This window comes from Scyliorhinus canicula, chromosome 11 (genome assembly GCF_902713615.1).
Source record: "Scyliorhinus canicula chromosome 11, sScyCan1.1, whole genome shotgun sequence".
Classification (NCBI taxonomy): domain Eukaryota; kingdom Metazoa; phylum Chordata; class Chondrichthyes; order Carcharhiniformes; family Scyliorhinidae; genus Scyliorhinus; species Scyliorhinus canicula.
In genome coordinates this window covers 31,902,119-31,919,137 of record NC_052156.1, presented here as the reverse complement: position 1 = coordinate 31,919,137, position 17,019 = coordinate 31,902,119, and the positions used below count along the sequence as shown (strand labels likewise).

The window sequence follows — 17,019 nt, the reverse complement described above, 5'->3', positions numbered from 1 at the left end:
GCAGATGTAGTCGATGGAGCAGGATTCATTCAAAAAGTAATGGGGGAATGAGCTGGGTTTGACTTTTTGTTTTGGTGGTGGTGGGGGGGGGGGGGGGAGAGAATGTGGAGTGAGGCTCTTCGCAAGGTGAACTTCACCCCCTCGTGTGTAGGTTGATCCAGTTCAAGGTGAGCAGGGGGACACATGACCAGGGTGCATATAAGTGGGTTCTTCCCTGATGTGAACCGGCAAGTCACGCACGTGTTTTGGTCTTGGCCCAAGCTTGTCAGTCCTGGGTCTCCTTTTTAGACACTCTGTGATTTTGGGTGTTCAGTTGGAACCGTGGCCGTTTTTAGAGTTCTGCTCAGGTAGAGGTCTCCGGTGCCATCTGGTGCCCTATCCTGACTGGGGACCTGATGAAAGTTTTGTACTTTGGGAAGATTAAAGGGGGTTGGTGGAAAGGTTCTACTCGAGATGGCACCCTTTCATCTCCTTTTTCAGGGAACTGGTTACTCTCAGCTGTCAATGGGGGCGGCAGGGAAGGGTTTGTGTTGAGGTTTGTTGCATTGTTGCTGTAAAAAAGCCTTTTTGAATAAAAAAACAAATATTTTTAAAAGTTTAGAAATGTTCGTTATCTTGTCTTTGCCTCAGTTCCTGGAAAATGCCTTTATTATGCTTATTGATGTATAGTTCCTAATTATGCTAATATATTTGCATCTTATTTTGTTCATTTTGACTTTCAGAATGGAATTGTACATTCCCTGCCGGTCCCTGTGCGAAACCAACAAGAAGTAGAAATTTATAATCCAATTGTTCTTACACCAAGTATTTTGACCTTTCCTTGGCAGCAGATGGCTGGAACTTATCAGTATACGATAAAGGTGCATTTTATTCTGTTAACAGAATGTATTCTTTGATATTCATTTCCTCCGGTTTCCTCCCACAGTCCAAAGATGTGCGGGTTAGGTGGATTGGCCATGCTAAATTGCCCGTAGTGTAAGGTTAATGGGGGTTGTTGGGTTACGGGTATACGGGTTACGTGGGTTTAAGTGGGGTGATCATTGTTCGGCACAACATTGAGGGCCGAAGGGCCTGTTCTGTGCTGTACTGTTCTATGTTCTATATGCGCAAGGCAATGTCACCATGGCAAGTCCCATGCTGTAGGTGGAATTCGGTATTAGTTTATTTTGTTTATTTCATTCAAGGAAATGTATCACACCCACCACAGTCTGAGAGAAATAGAACAAGAACAACCTGTTTGGAGAGCAATCTCAAAATGGTGGTGTTCTGTCCTTCAGACAATGCAGAATACAGCGGCAAAGAACCAAAGGCTAGTTAGAAAGCCCAGCTGCCCCAACAAATCAGGCATTTCTTTCTTGACCGTAATTTGGAAAGCCATGCAGATCTGCCATCACAGTCGCGCTCAATTGCAAACAGGTGACCGCATACAAGAAACGGCCACATTCAATAATTAATGGAAACAAATACTGACGATTGTTCTTGGACATTATCCCTGTTTCTTTTCATCCTTTCAATACTCTACAGATTATCAACCTCTCAGATGAATGATTTAAAATAGGTTGAACAGTACAGTACTGATGGTTGGTGACATACATTCAGAGAATGAAAACATCAAACTTTCTCACTGGTTTTGTGAGGACTATAGTCTGTATATTAAAGGCCTCGCAACTTGCCTCAGTGAGAAATAATGAAAATTATCTTCACACAAAATTGCTCTTCAATTAGTTGCTTATTTATTTTTTCAGTGCAAAAGAATATATTCATATTTGTGCACTTCTTTGGACTCTTAACCTGCTGTAGAAGCCATGGCATGATGTGACTGCTCCAGTTGAGGTTCTGGTCAGTGGTGACACCAGGACGTTGTTGATGACAATTCTGTTGAACCTCTAGAAGAGGCAGAAAGATGCTCGTAGGCAGGAAACTGTGGAGGAAACAAAGTATCTAACTTGCATCTAAACCCACTGAATAAAAAGCTGTTGTAACACCCTTCTCAATACCTGTGAGACACCAATATGAAGTCAAAAATGAATTGTCTGATTTTATTTGGGTGGGGGGGGGGGGGGGGGGGGGGGGGGGACTGCTGGTCTTCCTGCTTGCCATTTGTCCTTGGCTAGCTATATTCTTTGAGGAAACGATACCACTGCTTGAGATTGCTCCCCAAATAGTTTGTCTTGTCCCCAGTCTGTGGTGAATATGACACATTTCTTGATGTTCACCTTCAAGGAGTCCTTGGGATGCTCTCTCCTTGAAGTTGCTCATTGCCTGGGACTTGTGTTATGCAAATCCTACACGTCATTCATAAGCCAGACCAAATCTTGCTGCATGTTTAGACCCAGGATGTTGCGCTGGTGAATTCTGAAATGATGACTAGCCTCCAACATCTAACCAATTGTCTTGCTGTCAGGTATGACTCCCAGAGAGTTTCACCCTGATCCCTACTGACTTCAACTTTACAGAAATCTTTTGTGCCACGTCTGGGATTCAGCTGATCTCTCCATGCTTGGGCCAGGCTTTTATGGCATAATAGTTTGTTTTGCCAAAGTCATAATTAATATAATATCCCAGTAATTTGCCCAAGTATTGAATACACATTTCCAAATGCATTAGAATGAGGTTCTGTTGAATGTGATTAGAGTTGCAGTATTATTTATTGACATTTGATATTTATTCATTATAATATATGTTTAATTCATTATTAGGCAGAAGGTGGGAGTGGAAATTTTACCTGGTCGTCTTCCAACCAGGCTGTGGCAACAGTGACCGTTAAAGGGTTTATGACAACAGCAAGCGATATAGGGCTCAGTGTAATACAAGCACATGATGTTCAGAACCCGTTACACTATGGACAAATGATGGTAAAATGGTTTTTAAAATTTTTATCTTGACTTCATGAATGTTTTGGGAAATACAAAAGTGAAATGTAACTATGTTCTCGGATTTGGCCCTGACTTTGCAGTAAAACCAAGTGAAGCATTGATGCTAGTGAAGTGTAATTTTGACTGCAACATCTGCCATTGGCACGTGCAGTTAAATCACAGAAAGCAGACAGTTGCTGTCTAATTTGTTTTACTCCTCCAGTAGCCACAGTTAATGGCATCTTACTGAGAGACTTGGCATTGAAACACATGGAAGGACATGAGTGTGTGGCACTTATAGAATCACTAAACTTCACAGGGCAAGTTAGATTCCACTATGTAAATTGTTAATGATGTGATAATTGCGCTCAAACTATCCCTCTGCTATTGACAATTTTTACAAGTGTGAAATCTTATTCCTTCAGATTTTTATTATTGTTTGAGTTTAGACCATGAGAACTGGGAAGAGTTTGCTTAGAAGACGATCCCTCCATACCAGGGATCATCCTAGTAAACCATCTCTGAACCGCATTCAATGAAATAGTATCTTTCCTTGGGTAGGGGAATCAAAACTGCTTGCAGTACTCCAGATGGGATCTCAGCAGTACTGTGTATGGTTGTACCAAGTCTTTCCTAATCTTATACTCCATTTGACCCCTTGAGCTTGCTCCGCCATTCAATAGGATCATAGCTGATCTTGCATTCTTCACGTCCACGTTTCCGCCCTTTCCCAGTAACCCTGGATTCCCTTACTGAGCAAGAATCTATTTACCTCAGCCGTAAATACACACAAGCACTCTGCTCCCACAGCTCTCTGTGGCAAGGAGTTCCAAAAACTCTCCGTCCTCTAGGAGAAGAAATTCCTCCTCATCTCAATCCCAAATTGGCATCCCTTATTCTGACACTATGCCCTCTGGTCCTAGACTCTCCCATAGGAGAAACATCACCCTGTCAAGCCCCTTACAAATCCTATACATTTCAATGAGATCACCTCTCATTCTTCTGAATTCCAATGAGTAGAGTCCTAACCTGTTTAACCTTTGCTCAGAAGACAATCCCTCCATACTGGGGATCATCCTAGTGAACCATCTTTGAACCACCTGAAATAATACCTTTTCTTTGGTAAAACTTCTCACCGTACTCCATATGTGGTCTCCGCATCTCCAATCCCCTTGAAATAAGGGCCAATATTCCATTAGTCTTCCTGATAGCCTGCTGACCCTGTGTGCTAGCTCTCTGCGTTTCCCCTGTGTGCTAGCTTTCCGTGTTTCATGCACAAATACCCCAAAATCCCTGTGGTGCAGCTTTCTGTAATTTTTCTCCATTTAAGTAATACTCTTCTTTTGTTCTCCCTTCCAAAATGAATAACTTCATATTTTCCCACATTATACTCCATTTGCCAACTTTTTACCCATTTACTTAGCCTATCAATGTCTCTTTGCAAACTCTTTGTTTCCCTCTTGCAACTTGCTTTTCCACCTATTTTGGTGTCGTCTGCAAATTTGGCCACAGCACATATGTTTCCTTCGTCCAAGTCATTAATATATATTGTAAATGTTTGAGGTCCCTGCACTGATCCCGGTGGAATCACACTGGTTACAGGTCGCCAACCTGAAATTAACCCCTTATCGACACTCTGTTTCCTGCTCAGTTTTCCAACAATGGATGCTCGGCTAATTGATCTAGAGATACCCACTTTCTACCTCCCTCCCTTTTTGCATAGGGGTGTCACATTGACAGTTTCCCAATTCTCTGGTACTTCTCCAAGGATTTTTGGAAAATTACAACCAATCCATACACTATCTCTGCAGCTACTTACTTTAAGATCCTTGGATGCAGGCCATCGGGGGCAGGCGACTTATCTGCCTTTAACCCCATTAGTTGTCTAATACAAATCTAGTGATGGTGATGGTATTTAATTCGCTTCAGTATTCATAGGATGTTTGAAGTATCTTCCACTGCAAAGACTGGTGAAAAATATCTGTTTAACTCCTCCTCCATTTCCTTGTTCCCCATAACTATCTCCCCAGATTCATTTTCTAAGGGGCCAATGTTCACTTTGACCTCGCTCTTTTTATATATTTAAAGAAGTCCTTATTATCAGTTTAACAAAATGTAAATGTGCATCTCTCAATCCCATCATTTTTCCTTCTCTGTTTTGTTTGCTGTGTATGATTTGGTATCAAATTAACTATGTTTACTCTTACTGACGCAGAGAGTAAGGATTCTCCAATTTAACTGATTATGAAGATGCATAGTCCTCTCACTTCCCAGATCCTCTTTTGAGGGAGTTGTGCTGTTTTGACTCGTAATTTACAGTCAATCCTAGCATATAAGTCTGAACAAACAGAAGTATAATAAACTGACTAGAAGATCATAGATCATAGAATTTACAGTGCAGAAGGAGGCCATTCAAGTCTGCACCAGCCCTTGGAAAGAGCACCCTACTTCAGCCCACACCTCCACCCTATCCCAGTAACCCCACCTAACCTTTACTTTTGGACACCAAGGGCAATTTATCATGGCCAATCCACATGTATGTCTTTGGACTGTGTGAGAAAACCTGAGCACCCTGAGGAAATCCACGCAGACACGGGGAGACCTGGGACCCTGGAACTGTGAAGCAACTGTGCTAACCACTGTGCTACCGTGCTTCCCCTAGCACAAGGTCATTAATAGCTAAGGCCATCACTATTCCATTTACTTTAATGCCTTCCGTAAGGTAATAGGTAGGTGTTCAGATTGAGATGTGTATAGACCTGCAAAATACTATGCAGACTAATATTTTTCCCAGGTTTGTGCAGACCCTTTTAAAAGAAGCCTAAAACTTTACCTCAAGTGTTTCATCACCATGTCTTAATGCAGCCCGAGAACTATTTCTTCAAACAAAGCTCTGATCAGAGTTTCTCTCCCTGCAACTTTGGTCAGTTGCGTATGTGATTCTCGGTGTTTCCCTTGTATGTATCCAGGATGATTTGATTAACGAGATTATTAGGTTGTTTATCAAAATATCAATTTGGCTGGAGGAGCTGGTCAGTGGGATTGGCCATATGCAGTCGGGGAAGGCGCCGGGACCGGATGGGTTCCCGGTTGATTTCTATAAGAAATATGCGGACCTGCTGGGCCCCCTGTTGGTTAGGACCTTCAACGAGGCATGGGAGGGGGGTGTTCTGCCCCCGACGATGTCTCGGGCGCTAATCTCCCTGATCCTGAAGAGTGATAAGGACCCCTTGCAGTGCGGATCATACAGGCCGATTTCACTGCTGAATGTAGACACCAAGTTGCTGGCGAAGATCTTGGCCACTAGAATAGAGGACTGGGTGCCGGGGGTGGTACATGAAGATCAGACGGGTTTTGTGAAGGGGAGGCAGCTGAACACTAACGTGCGACGGCTACTAAATGTGATAATGGTGCCGGCAGCAGAAGGAGAGGCGGAGATTGTGGTGGCATTGGATGCGGAGAAGGCCTTTGACAGGGTTGAGTGGGGGTACTTGTGGGAGGTGTTGGAGAGGTTTGAGTTTGGGGTGGGGTTTATTAAATGGGTGAGGTTGCTGTAAGAGGCCCCGATGGCGAGTGTAGCGACAAATGGGAGGAGGTCCGAGTACTTTAGGCTCCACCGTGGGACGAGGCAGGGGTGCCCCCTTGCTTTTTGCGTTGGCAATTGAGCCTCTTGCCATGGCTCTTAGGGAGTCGCGGAGGTGGAGGGGTTTGGTGCGAGGTGGGGAGGAGCACCGAGTGTCGCTGTATGAAGACAACTTGCTGCTGTATGTAGCAGACCCGGTGGGGGGGAATGCCGGAGGTGATGGAGATTCTTGCTGAGTTTGGGAGTTTCTTGGGCTATAAATTGAACCTGGGCAAGAGTGAGCTGTTTGTCGTACACCCGGGAGATCAGGAGGAGGGGATTGGTAGGTTCCCACTAAAGAGGGCAGTGAGGAGTTTTAGATACCTGGGGGTTCAGGTGGCTAGGAGCTGGGGGATTCTGCACAAGCTCAATTTTACTAGGTTGGTGGAGCAGATGGAGGAGGAATTTAAAAGGTGGGACATGCTGTCGTTGGCGGGTAGAGTACAGTCCGTTAAAATGACGGTGCTCCCGAGGTTTTGTTTTTGTTTCAGTGCCTCCCCATTTTCATTCCGAGTGCCTTTTTTAGGAGGGTGAACAGCAGCATTCTGGGATTTGTTTGGGCACATGGGACTCCGAGGGTAAGGAGGGTCTTTTTGGAGCGGGGCAGGGATAGAGGGGGGCTGGCGCTGCCCAACCTCTCTGGGTACTATTGGGCGGCTAACGTCTCGATGGTACGTAAGTGGGTAATGGATGGGGAGGGGGCAGCATGGAAACGGATGGAGATGGCGTCCTGTGGAGGCACGAGCCTGAAGGCACTGGTAACGGCGCCGCTGCCACTCCCTCCAACGAGCTACACTACGAGCCCGGTGGTGGCGGCTACCCTCAAAATTTGGGGGCAGTGGAGGCGACACAGGGGGGAAGTGGGGGCCTCGGTGGAGGCCCCGCTGCGGGGGATCCACCGGTTTGTCCCAGGGAACATGGATGGCGGGTTCGTGGGGTGGCACAGGGCGGGCATTAGGAAGTTGGGAGACCTGTTTATCGACGGGAGGTTCGCGAGCCTTGGTGAACTGGAGGAGAAGTTTTAGCTCCCCCCGGGGAATATGTACAGGTACCTTCAGGTCAAGGCGTTTGCTAGGCGACAGGTGGAGGGGTTCCCTTTGTTGCCCCCGAGGGGGGTAAGGGATAGGGTGCTTTCGGGGGTGTGGGTCGGGGATGGGAAGGTGTCTGACATCTACCAGGGAATGCAGGAGGTGGGGGAGGCGTCGATAGAGGAGCTGAAGGCTAAGTGGGAGGTGGAACTGGGGAAGCAGATTGAGGAGGGGACATGGGCGGACGCCCTGGAGAGGGTGAACTCCTCTTCATGTGCGAGGCTTAGTCTCATCCAGTTCAAGGTGCTGCACCGGGCCCACATGTCCGGATCTAGGATGAGTAGGTTCTTTGGGGGCGAGGACAGGTGTGTCAGGTGTTCAGGGAGTCCAGCGAACCATGCCCATATGTTCTGGGCATGCCCGGCACTGGAGGAGTTCTGGAAGGGGGGTGGCGAGGACGGTGTCGAGGGTGGTGGGATCCAGGGTCAAACCAGGCTGGGGACTCGCGATATTTGGGGTTGGGGTGGAGCCGGGAGTGCAGGAGGCGAAAGAGGCCGATGTCTTGGCCTTTGCGTCCCTAGTAGCTCGGCGGAGGATCTTGCTGCAGTGGAAAGATGCAAGACCTCCGAGCGTGGAGACCTGGATTAACGACATGGCAGGATTCATTCAGCTGGAGAGGGTCAAATTCACCCTGAGGGGGTCGGTACAAGGGTTCTTTAGGAGGTGGCAGTCTTTCCTTGACTTTCTGGCTCAAAGATAAGGTCGTAGGTCAGCAGCAGCAGCAACCCGGGGGGGGGGGTTTAGGGGGATAGTGTTTAAGTTAATTTGCTTATTGTTAATTTATTCTGTTTATTGGGGGTGGGGGGGGTTTGTTATATGCCTTGTTACGGGTGCCGGGGGGTGTTTATTACTATTATTGTTATTGTTATTATTGTTTTGTTGATATATATTTTTCAAAAAATTCCAATAAAAATTATTTTTAAAAAAGAATTTCAATTTGGCAAATTAAACTGTTTGGTTGCTTTTTCAAAAAAAATGGCTTGTCTTTACATAAACAAGGTGTACTATTTCATTATGCTACCAGATTGAAAATATTGATTTACAACAAAACAAGCATAGAACAATTAGGAAGTCTCAAGGTTAGCACATACCTTGGCCCTTATTTTAAATTGAGTGTCAGACTTGTCTATCATTTTTTTGTTTTATTCCTATTAAGGAGTGATAGTGGCACCAGAAATTTGTGCGACTGCAATAAAATTGAAACTGAGCTCTGTGTTGTGCAAAAAGTGGTGATAACTGATTACAGTGCTATTTCACCAATATGTCACGAAGACTTTGAATTTTATAACATTGGTAATACTGCCTTCTGGGTCAGAAGTAATTGAGTCCAAAACCCACTTCAGACTCGAGAGCGAAGTCTTGTAGATACTTCATTACAGTATTCAGGAAATATGAAGCAAAATTTGCCATGTTTAGGATGACGTGTTGAAAACAAAAGCTTGTTTGCTTACTATCCACAAAGCAGCTATAAGCTTCTGCCGGTTCATAGTTAGTAAATTTAAAATCAATATTTAATCCTCCGCTATAACACCATATGTCTTCAGTGGTTTGATGGCTAGCAAGTTGAATAGTTTGTAGTTGTGATGCTTTGATTTTAATTTGTATTAATGTTTCAATGCTTTTTCTATTTGAAGGTTTATGTAATCGAGCCAATCCAAATGGAGTTCACACCTTGCCAGGTAGAAGCTCGAGTTGGACAAATACTGGATTTGCCGCTCAAGATTTACGGTCTCCGGAACGTGGAAACACAAGAAAAAGTCATGTTAACAGACTGCTCCCATTTTGATCTTGTGGTAGAGATTGAAAACCGTGGTGTTTTCAAAACTACAGAAGGTAATGAGGAAAAATGCATTTCATGTTATGATCTAATTGCAGGAAGAGACAAAACGACCAGTAATTTCTGATTCAGTATAATTCTTTTTCAAGCAAGTAAATTGCATGCATCTTCACTGGAGCAAAAGATTGGGCTGTGAAGCACTTGACTTCTTGTTTTTATATAACACCTTTAACGTAATAAAGCATCCGTAGGCTCTTCAAAGGTGCACTATGTAACAAAATATTGACACCAAGCTGTGCAAGGAGATATCGGGGCAGATGACCAAAGGCTTGGTTCAAAAGACTGGTTTTAAGGAAGGTGCTAAAGGAGGACACTGTGTGGTAGTGAGATGGAGAACTACAGAGAGGAAGTTCCACAGTTTAACAGCCAGGCCATTGAAGGTATATCCACCACTGATGCAGTGATTGAAATCGGAGATGCTCAAAAGGCCAGAATGAGTTGAGCGCATGCATCTCAGTGGGTTGGTTGTGACTCTGGAGGAAATTAGAGATGGGCGAGGCCATGGAGCAATTTCCAAATAAGGATGAGAATTTTTAAATTAAGACATTGCTTGCAATGTGGGTCAGAGAACGCAAGAGTGATTGATGAACAGGACTTCATTTAAGTTAAGATATAGTGTGATGAATGTAAGAAATAGTTGTATATTATATTTTATATGTTGTAATTAAGTTATTAAAAAACAAGCTTCAAATACCAATGGCTTGTTTATACATAATAATATAATAAGAATCACTTATTTAGAGGCTGGTTTAGCACAGGGCTAAATCACTGGCTTTGAAAGCAGACCAAGGCAGGCCAGCAGCACGGTTCAATTCCCGTACCAGCCCCCACCGAACAGGCTCCGGAATGTGGTGACTTGGGCTTTTCACAGTAACTTCGTTTGAAGCCTACTTGTGACAATAGGCAATTTTCATTTCATTTAATTTTTGACAAGTAGGCTTCAATGAAGTTACTGTGAAAACCCCCTAGTCGCCACATTACGGCGCCTGTTCGGGGAGGCTCGAACGGGAATTGAACCCACGCTGCTGCTCTTGTTCTGCATTACAAGCCAGCTGTCTTAACTCATTGTACTAAACCAGCCACATAGATTGCTGATGGAATATTGTTTGTTTTTGGAGGTTCCTGAATGAGAGTTTCAACAACAGGAAGCTGCAACTTGAGGCAAAGTCAGGTGATGTTACAGAGATGGGAACAGGCAGTCTTAGTGATTGAACGAATGTGAGGCTGGAAGCTCATCTTCGGATCAGCTATGACATTAACGTTGTGAGCAGACTGCCTTAGCCCCAGACTGTTCTTGGGACAAGGATGGAGTCAGTAGTAAGGGAACATAGTTTGGGGCAGAGACTGAGAAACATGGTTTTAGCCTTCCCACTATTTAATCAGAGAAAATTTCGGCACATCCTGTGTTGGATGTCAGATCAGCAGTCTGATAACTTAGCAACAGTAGAGGAGTTGAGAGAGGTGGTGGTGTGTTAGGAGAACAAAGGTACTTATAATCTGTATTGGTACACATTAGAAATAAGATATGGTTTTAAGTGTGTTGAATTTAATGTTTCTGTGCCCGGAAGGATAAAACCGACGCTGGACAGACTTCCGGTGGTGGCATTGAGGAGAATGTCGCACATAGGGCAGCACGGTAACACAGTGGTTAGCACAGTTGCTTCACAGCTCCAGGTTCGATTCCCGGCTGGGATCACTGTCTGTGTGAAGTCTGCACATTCTCTCCGTGTCTGCGTGGGTTTCCTTCGGGTGCTCCGGTTTCAACCCACAGTCCAAAGATGTGCAGGTTAGGTGAATTGGCTATGCTGAATTGTCCTTGTATCCAAAAAAGGTTTGGTGGGGTTACTGGGTTATGGGGATATGGTGGAGGCGTGGGCTTAATTAGGGTGTCCTTTTTAAGGGCTGGTGCAGACTTGATGGGCCGAATGGACTCCTTCTGCAATGTAAGTTCTATGATTATATAAGGTAGCTCCCGCCAGAGTCCTTTTTAGCCCGGTTCCCAGGGGAAATTGGTTGACAAACCCGAACCATCTAACAGTACTTTGAGAAAATGCCGAATACCGTAAACAAGAATGTTGGAAACAAGGGTATGAGTGGTAGTCCTTTGGCAGAGACAGAAAAGTTGCAAAGCTCATTGGGAACAAAGATGGCGGAGGCGACCTCATCTGATGGGGCTGCGCCCATCACTGTCGATACGCTGACGGGTGTAATGGCATTTGACTTTGAGACACAATTCAGCAAGCACTTTGAGGGGCAAGGAAGGGAGATGCTGGAGACCCTCAAAGTCTGTGGAGGATGCACTGGGCCCAATAAGAAAGAAATTGGGAAGGACTTTGGAAGCAGTGCACATGGAGAGATGCTGAAGGAGTTGGAAGAGACCTTGTCGTTACACAGTGACCAGATATCCTCGCTGGAAGCTGAGCTGCTGGTGATGGAGGAGAGAAATAAGGACCTTCAGGCAAAAGTCAAGACCTGGAGAACAGGTCGAAGAGGCAGAACTCACGATCATGGAGTTGCCGGAAGGGGAGGAAGGCCCAAGGCCAACCGAATACTTTGCCCAGATGCTTGCAAAGTTGATGTGGAGGAACAGATGTCCCCTCCTGAGCTGGATAGGGCCCACCGAACACTCCAGTTGAGGCCACGAGCGAACGAGCCACCACCGGCGGTGATAGTGTTTCCACAGTTACCAGGCAAAGGAGCGGGTGCTGAACTGTGCCAAAGAAAATTGGGATGTGAGGTGGGAGCGCAGCAGCATTCGGATTTATCAGGATTTCAGGGGCAAGGTCAAGGGAGCAAGAAGTGGATCTCGTGGATAGGATGCGCTTCCAGCTCGCCCACCATTAAAGTCTGCATGCCTTGGACTAGAGCAGAGATAAATGCCGCACCGGGGAATCAGCGGAGTGAGAATGAGTAACGGTCTTATTGGGGACTAGGACATGAAAGGTGGCAGCGAGGATTCGGTTGAATAAGTCAATAGCTGCAGAAATGCTATGGCGAATAGAGGACCAAAAGGCTGAACGGGTATTTGTGAGTAAATGGGGGAACAGACCTTTCCAGAGGCAGATACAAAATTAGGTAGAGTTGGGTTGTGAAAGGGGAATGTGGGTGCAGAGTGATGCAAGGAAGTGATCAGTATTATGGCCTTCTCTGGGATTGTTATTAAGGAATGAGTAAGATCCAATTTGGGCAGCACGGCAGCACAGTGGTTAGCACTGTTGCTTCCCAGCTCCAGGGTCCCAGGTTCGATTCCTAGCTTGGGTCACGGTCTGTGTGGCGTCTGCACGTTCTCCCAGTGTCTGCGTGGGTTTCCTCCGGGTGATCCGGTTTCCTCCCACAGCCCAAAGATTGCGGGTTACGTGGATTGGCCATGCGAAATTGCCCTTAGTGTCCAAAAAAATGGGGTGGGTTTATGGGGATTACGAGGAGAGGTTGAGTAGACTGGGACTGTATTCGTTGGAATTTAGAAGGACGAGGGGGGATCTTATAGAAACATAAAATTATGAAGGGAATAGATAGGATAGATGTGGGCAGGTTGTTTCCACTGGCGGGTGACAGCAGAACTAGGGGGCATAGCCTCAAAATAAGGGGAAGTAGATTTAGGACTGAGTTTAGGAGGAACTTCTTCACCCAAAGGGTTGTGAATCTATGGAATTCCTTGCCCAGTGAAGCAGTAGAGGCTCCTTCATTAAATGTTTTTAAGATAGAGATAGTTTTTTGAAGAATAAAGGGATTAAGGGTTATGGTGTTCGGGCTGGAAAGTGGAGCTGAGTCCACAAAAGATCAGCCATGATCTCATTCAATGGCGGAGCAGGCTCGAGGAGCCAGATGGCCTACTCCTGCTCCTAGTTCTTATGTTCTTTTGGGGATAGGGTGGAGGTGTGGGCTTGGATAGGATGCTCTTTTCAAGGACCGGTGCAGTCTCGATGGGCAGAATGGCCTCCTGCACTGTAAATTCTATGAAATAGTAAGGTCAAGAGGGTGATTGTGAATACAGATTGGGAGTTTACATGGAAGGAGAGATTTTGGGAGGATAAGAAGGCAGTGAATTCAGGAAAGAACACAATGAGTTGAGATGGGTTAAAATCACCCAAGGATGTAAAAGTTTAAGTTCAGAGATTGAGGGAGGAAAGCAGTGAAGCTATCTTGGGAAAATTGTGATCCTACTTTGTAGGGCAGTCGAGAACATTGCTTTTGAATCAAAAGAGAGTTGGAACAAGGTAAAGTGCCAAGAGAATAGGAGGTCAAGCCAGTGATGAGCAGCACACTGCCACCATGTTGGTCTTGTCAGCACAAGTGGTGGAAAATATAGATAGGTGAGCAGGCTTTGTGATCAAACGTTGTAGGCAAGCATTATCAATAAACTGTTCTATACTATGATCTCGGTCCCAGTTGTGAGCCAGGCCAACTCCCTCTTGAAGATAAAAGGATGGGATTTTCTGGTCGCCAGCCTCGTTTTCCTGGGTGGCATGGCTTTGCTGGCAGTGGGATTCTCCATTCCCGCTGTCTACCAATGGGATTTCTCATTGTAGCCACCCCACGTCGCCTGGAAACTCGTAGGTGCGCTTCTGGCGCAATAGAGAATCCTGCCAGTGGAGAATCCCACTGAAAGTCTACACTCTCCATACCAGCCATGTATTCCAGAGGCCCTCTACTCTTGAGAAAAGCAGAATGACTTTACGCCCAGTCTGATCCTACTCTTCTTTAATTTTGTGTCTCCAATCCTTCCCAATTTGCAGAACTGAAATAGGAATGCTATACAGTCCTTTAAATTACTTAATAGACATTTATCAAGCCGTCACCAAGTCTAATTTGGCTGGTCTGCCCTGAGCTGATACCAAGGTTGGGTAATTGTGGAGCTTGAGCTGAAAATTATCTATTTATATCTCCTGAAATCAGCAAAGAAAAGGAACACATGATTGTCTCCATTTTTATATATTTACTCTGAAGTAAACAGATCCAGGACCTTGAATCTTTTTACGAAGCAGAGGTTCATTATCAAGGAATCATTCTTGTAGCTCCTGTCTCGATCTTTTCTATTTTTTCTATTTTTACTGTGCTATACATAATGTAGAAAGGAATTTAAGCTTGTAATGCAGGTTTGTTTTTTGGCTTAATTTTTATTGCCTTGCTTTTCTTCATGACAAAACAAATATCTTATTGATGTCAACAAAATGACAGGTGCCTTCAATTAAAGCCATTTTGGTGGAACTAGAATTTAGCCAGCAGACAGCTGAACCTTACAAACTAGAACGGTCCTTCATTTTCTAGTCACTACTGAGTGACTGATTTCAACCAGTGTGGAGTAAAAGCTGACCTCGACACTTCTGGATTCGGGAGGGGGATGGTTAGCCAACATTCTGATGTGTGTAGGGACTTTGGGTGCGATCAGTATTGAGGTTCAGTGCCAATGTGCCTCTTTTTCTCCCTGATAAACCATCCAGTTGAAATATCACACTGTCAAATTGTACAAATGAATTTTTGTTCAGGTAAGGTGTCTGTAGATTAATTCATTAAAATTTTTTTTTAGAGTATCCAATTATTTTGTTGTTCCCAATGAGGGGCAATTTAGTGTGGCCAATCCACCCAACTTGCACATCTTTGGGTTGTGGGGGTGAAACCCATGCAGACATTGGGAGAATGTGCAAACTCCACATAGATAGTGACCTGAGGGCGGGATCGTACCTGGGTCCTCTGCGCTGTAGGCAACAGTGCTAACCAGTGTGCCGCTGTGCCGCCCCATGTCTGTAGATTAATATCCCGCCACAGAGTTTTATGGCTTCAGCATGGAGGAGAGAATTGGGAGGGGGTGGGGTGATGCATCTTCAAAGACAGATTGCACATAAAACTTCTTTTGCATTGTTGATTTGTACGCCATACCACATTTTGTACTGGAAGCAATGTATCATAAAATTCAAAACTAAGTTTATGAAGTAATATTCCTGATCCAAAATCTCCTATGAATTTTTCAATTACCTCTGCTATTAACATCCAGTACATTGAATCCGAGAGCTCATTTCAATTTTACACCTGTTTACCTGTTTAATTAGGATGGATTAATACAATATGACCACTTTTGACCAGTTTTCAATCAGGATAAATGTAATTTTTTTTTGTTTTGTAGGAAATTTATGGCACGATAGACACATTCCCATTAGTGTTCTACCATTTCAATATTGTTCATGTAGTCTATGATGGAGTGACTCATGCATATTCTGGAAGGGATAGGCATGATGACTCGAGGGCCTTATGGTATTCCAAAGCTGCCTATGTTCCGAAAGGGGAAGAATTTAACTGAGGCCAGAAGAAAATGGATTCTGCCTGTGTGTACAGCATTTTAAAATAATTCTGTTTAAAAGTTAATTTTATTTATCCATCCTGTTTATTGACAGGGAGATTGGAACCAGGTCCTAAGCATTGCAGTGGAATAAGAGTTCAAGCTGAGGCTCAGGGCTACACCACTCTTGTGGTTAGTTACAGTCACGGTCATGTGTACCTTACTGCCACCATCACCATTGTTGCATATGTGCCACTCAAAGTAAGTATTAACAATTAAAAGGTTTGTATTTAGGGGTTTTTTTCTGCCTACATAAGCACTTGTTTCCATTATGTGTAAATGATAATTTAATGTTGTGGTCTCTCCATGTTTGCGCGCATTTTCGGGTTGCCATTTATGGAAAAATTCCACAATTTACCTTTTTACCATTTTTAAATTTGGGCAACACGTCTCCCTACACAATTCAGAACAATTCAGAGGTGTAAGAAAAACTGTAATCCTGCCAAAAGGGGATTGGGGGAAATAATTTAAAAGCTTTACTTTTAAGAGGTGCAGTAAAAGAGGAAAGGGGATGAAGGTCCATTGGAATTTAGGAGGAAACTTCAAAGTATAGAGGTTACTTGGCTCAGGGTATGGCTGCCAGCAGTAGGGGTTTGCATGTTGCTGTGTTCAGGGACAATACTTTCAGGAGGAACAATGGAGCTGTCACAGGTTAGAGATGGGGAATGGTGAGGCCATGTAAAATGAGAATTTTATGCCTGTGATTTTAAGGAATAGGAATTCAAAGCGCGATAAAGGGCACATTGGCATTGGTCTGAAATGGTTTTTGAACAACAGACATTTGGGTGAGTTGAGGTTTATAGATCATGGAGGATGGATGCCTGCTCAAGAGGCCATTGGACTAATTGAGTCTGGAGGTAGCCAAGCTGTGTATGAGGGTTTTTGGGGACAAATGGGTTAAAGTGAGGCGGTGTAATCACTGTTACGTAGTTGGAAAAAGGCAGTCTTTGTGAGGATATGGAATTGGAAACTTGGTTTGTCAATAAACAGGTTACCAAGCTCCTGAACAGTCTTGCTTAGCTTGAGATGGTGATCACAGTGCGGGTTGAAGTTGGTGAAGAAATTTATGGTTTCTGCATTTTTTAAAAAAAGAATCAGCAGAGTTTCACGTAGCTTTCCAGCCCATCTTGTCATAAGAATGCTTTCAAAATCACCATGAGCAGCTCTGAGGTGCTTTAGGGCAGAGGTTTCCGGCCACTGTGCTGTGGAACACCGATGTTCCATGAAGGTTCCACAAGTGTGATGCAAAATAAGATTCAAAATGATTAAACATGAGCAAAATA

The 17,019-nt window shown here is 44.5% G+C and overlaps 1 protein-coding gene across 1 annotated transcript in view; it reads left to right on the top strand.

The window, feature by feature from the left end:
• The window catches only part of nup210 (nucleoporin 210), a 164,504-nt gene that overhangs the window by 69,138 nt on the left and 78,347 nt on the right, over nucleotides 1-17,019 (top strand). Inside the window, exons 11-14 of the mRNA XM_038812717.1 lie at nucleotides 723-860; nucleotides 2,700-2,855; nucleotides 9,200-9,398; nucleotides 15,792-15,937. Coding sequence (XP_038668645.1) covers nucleotides 723-860; nucleotides 2,700-2,855; nucleotides 9,200-9,398; nucleotides 15,792-15,937 — 639 coding nt within the window. The remainder of the gene's footprint in view (nucleotides 1-722; nucleotides 861-2,699; nucleotides 2,856-9,199; nucleotides 9,399-15,791; nucleotides 15,938-17,019) is intronic.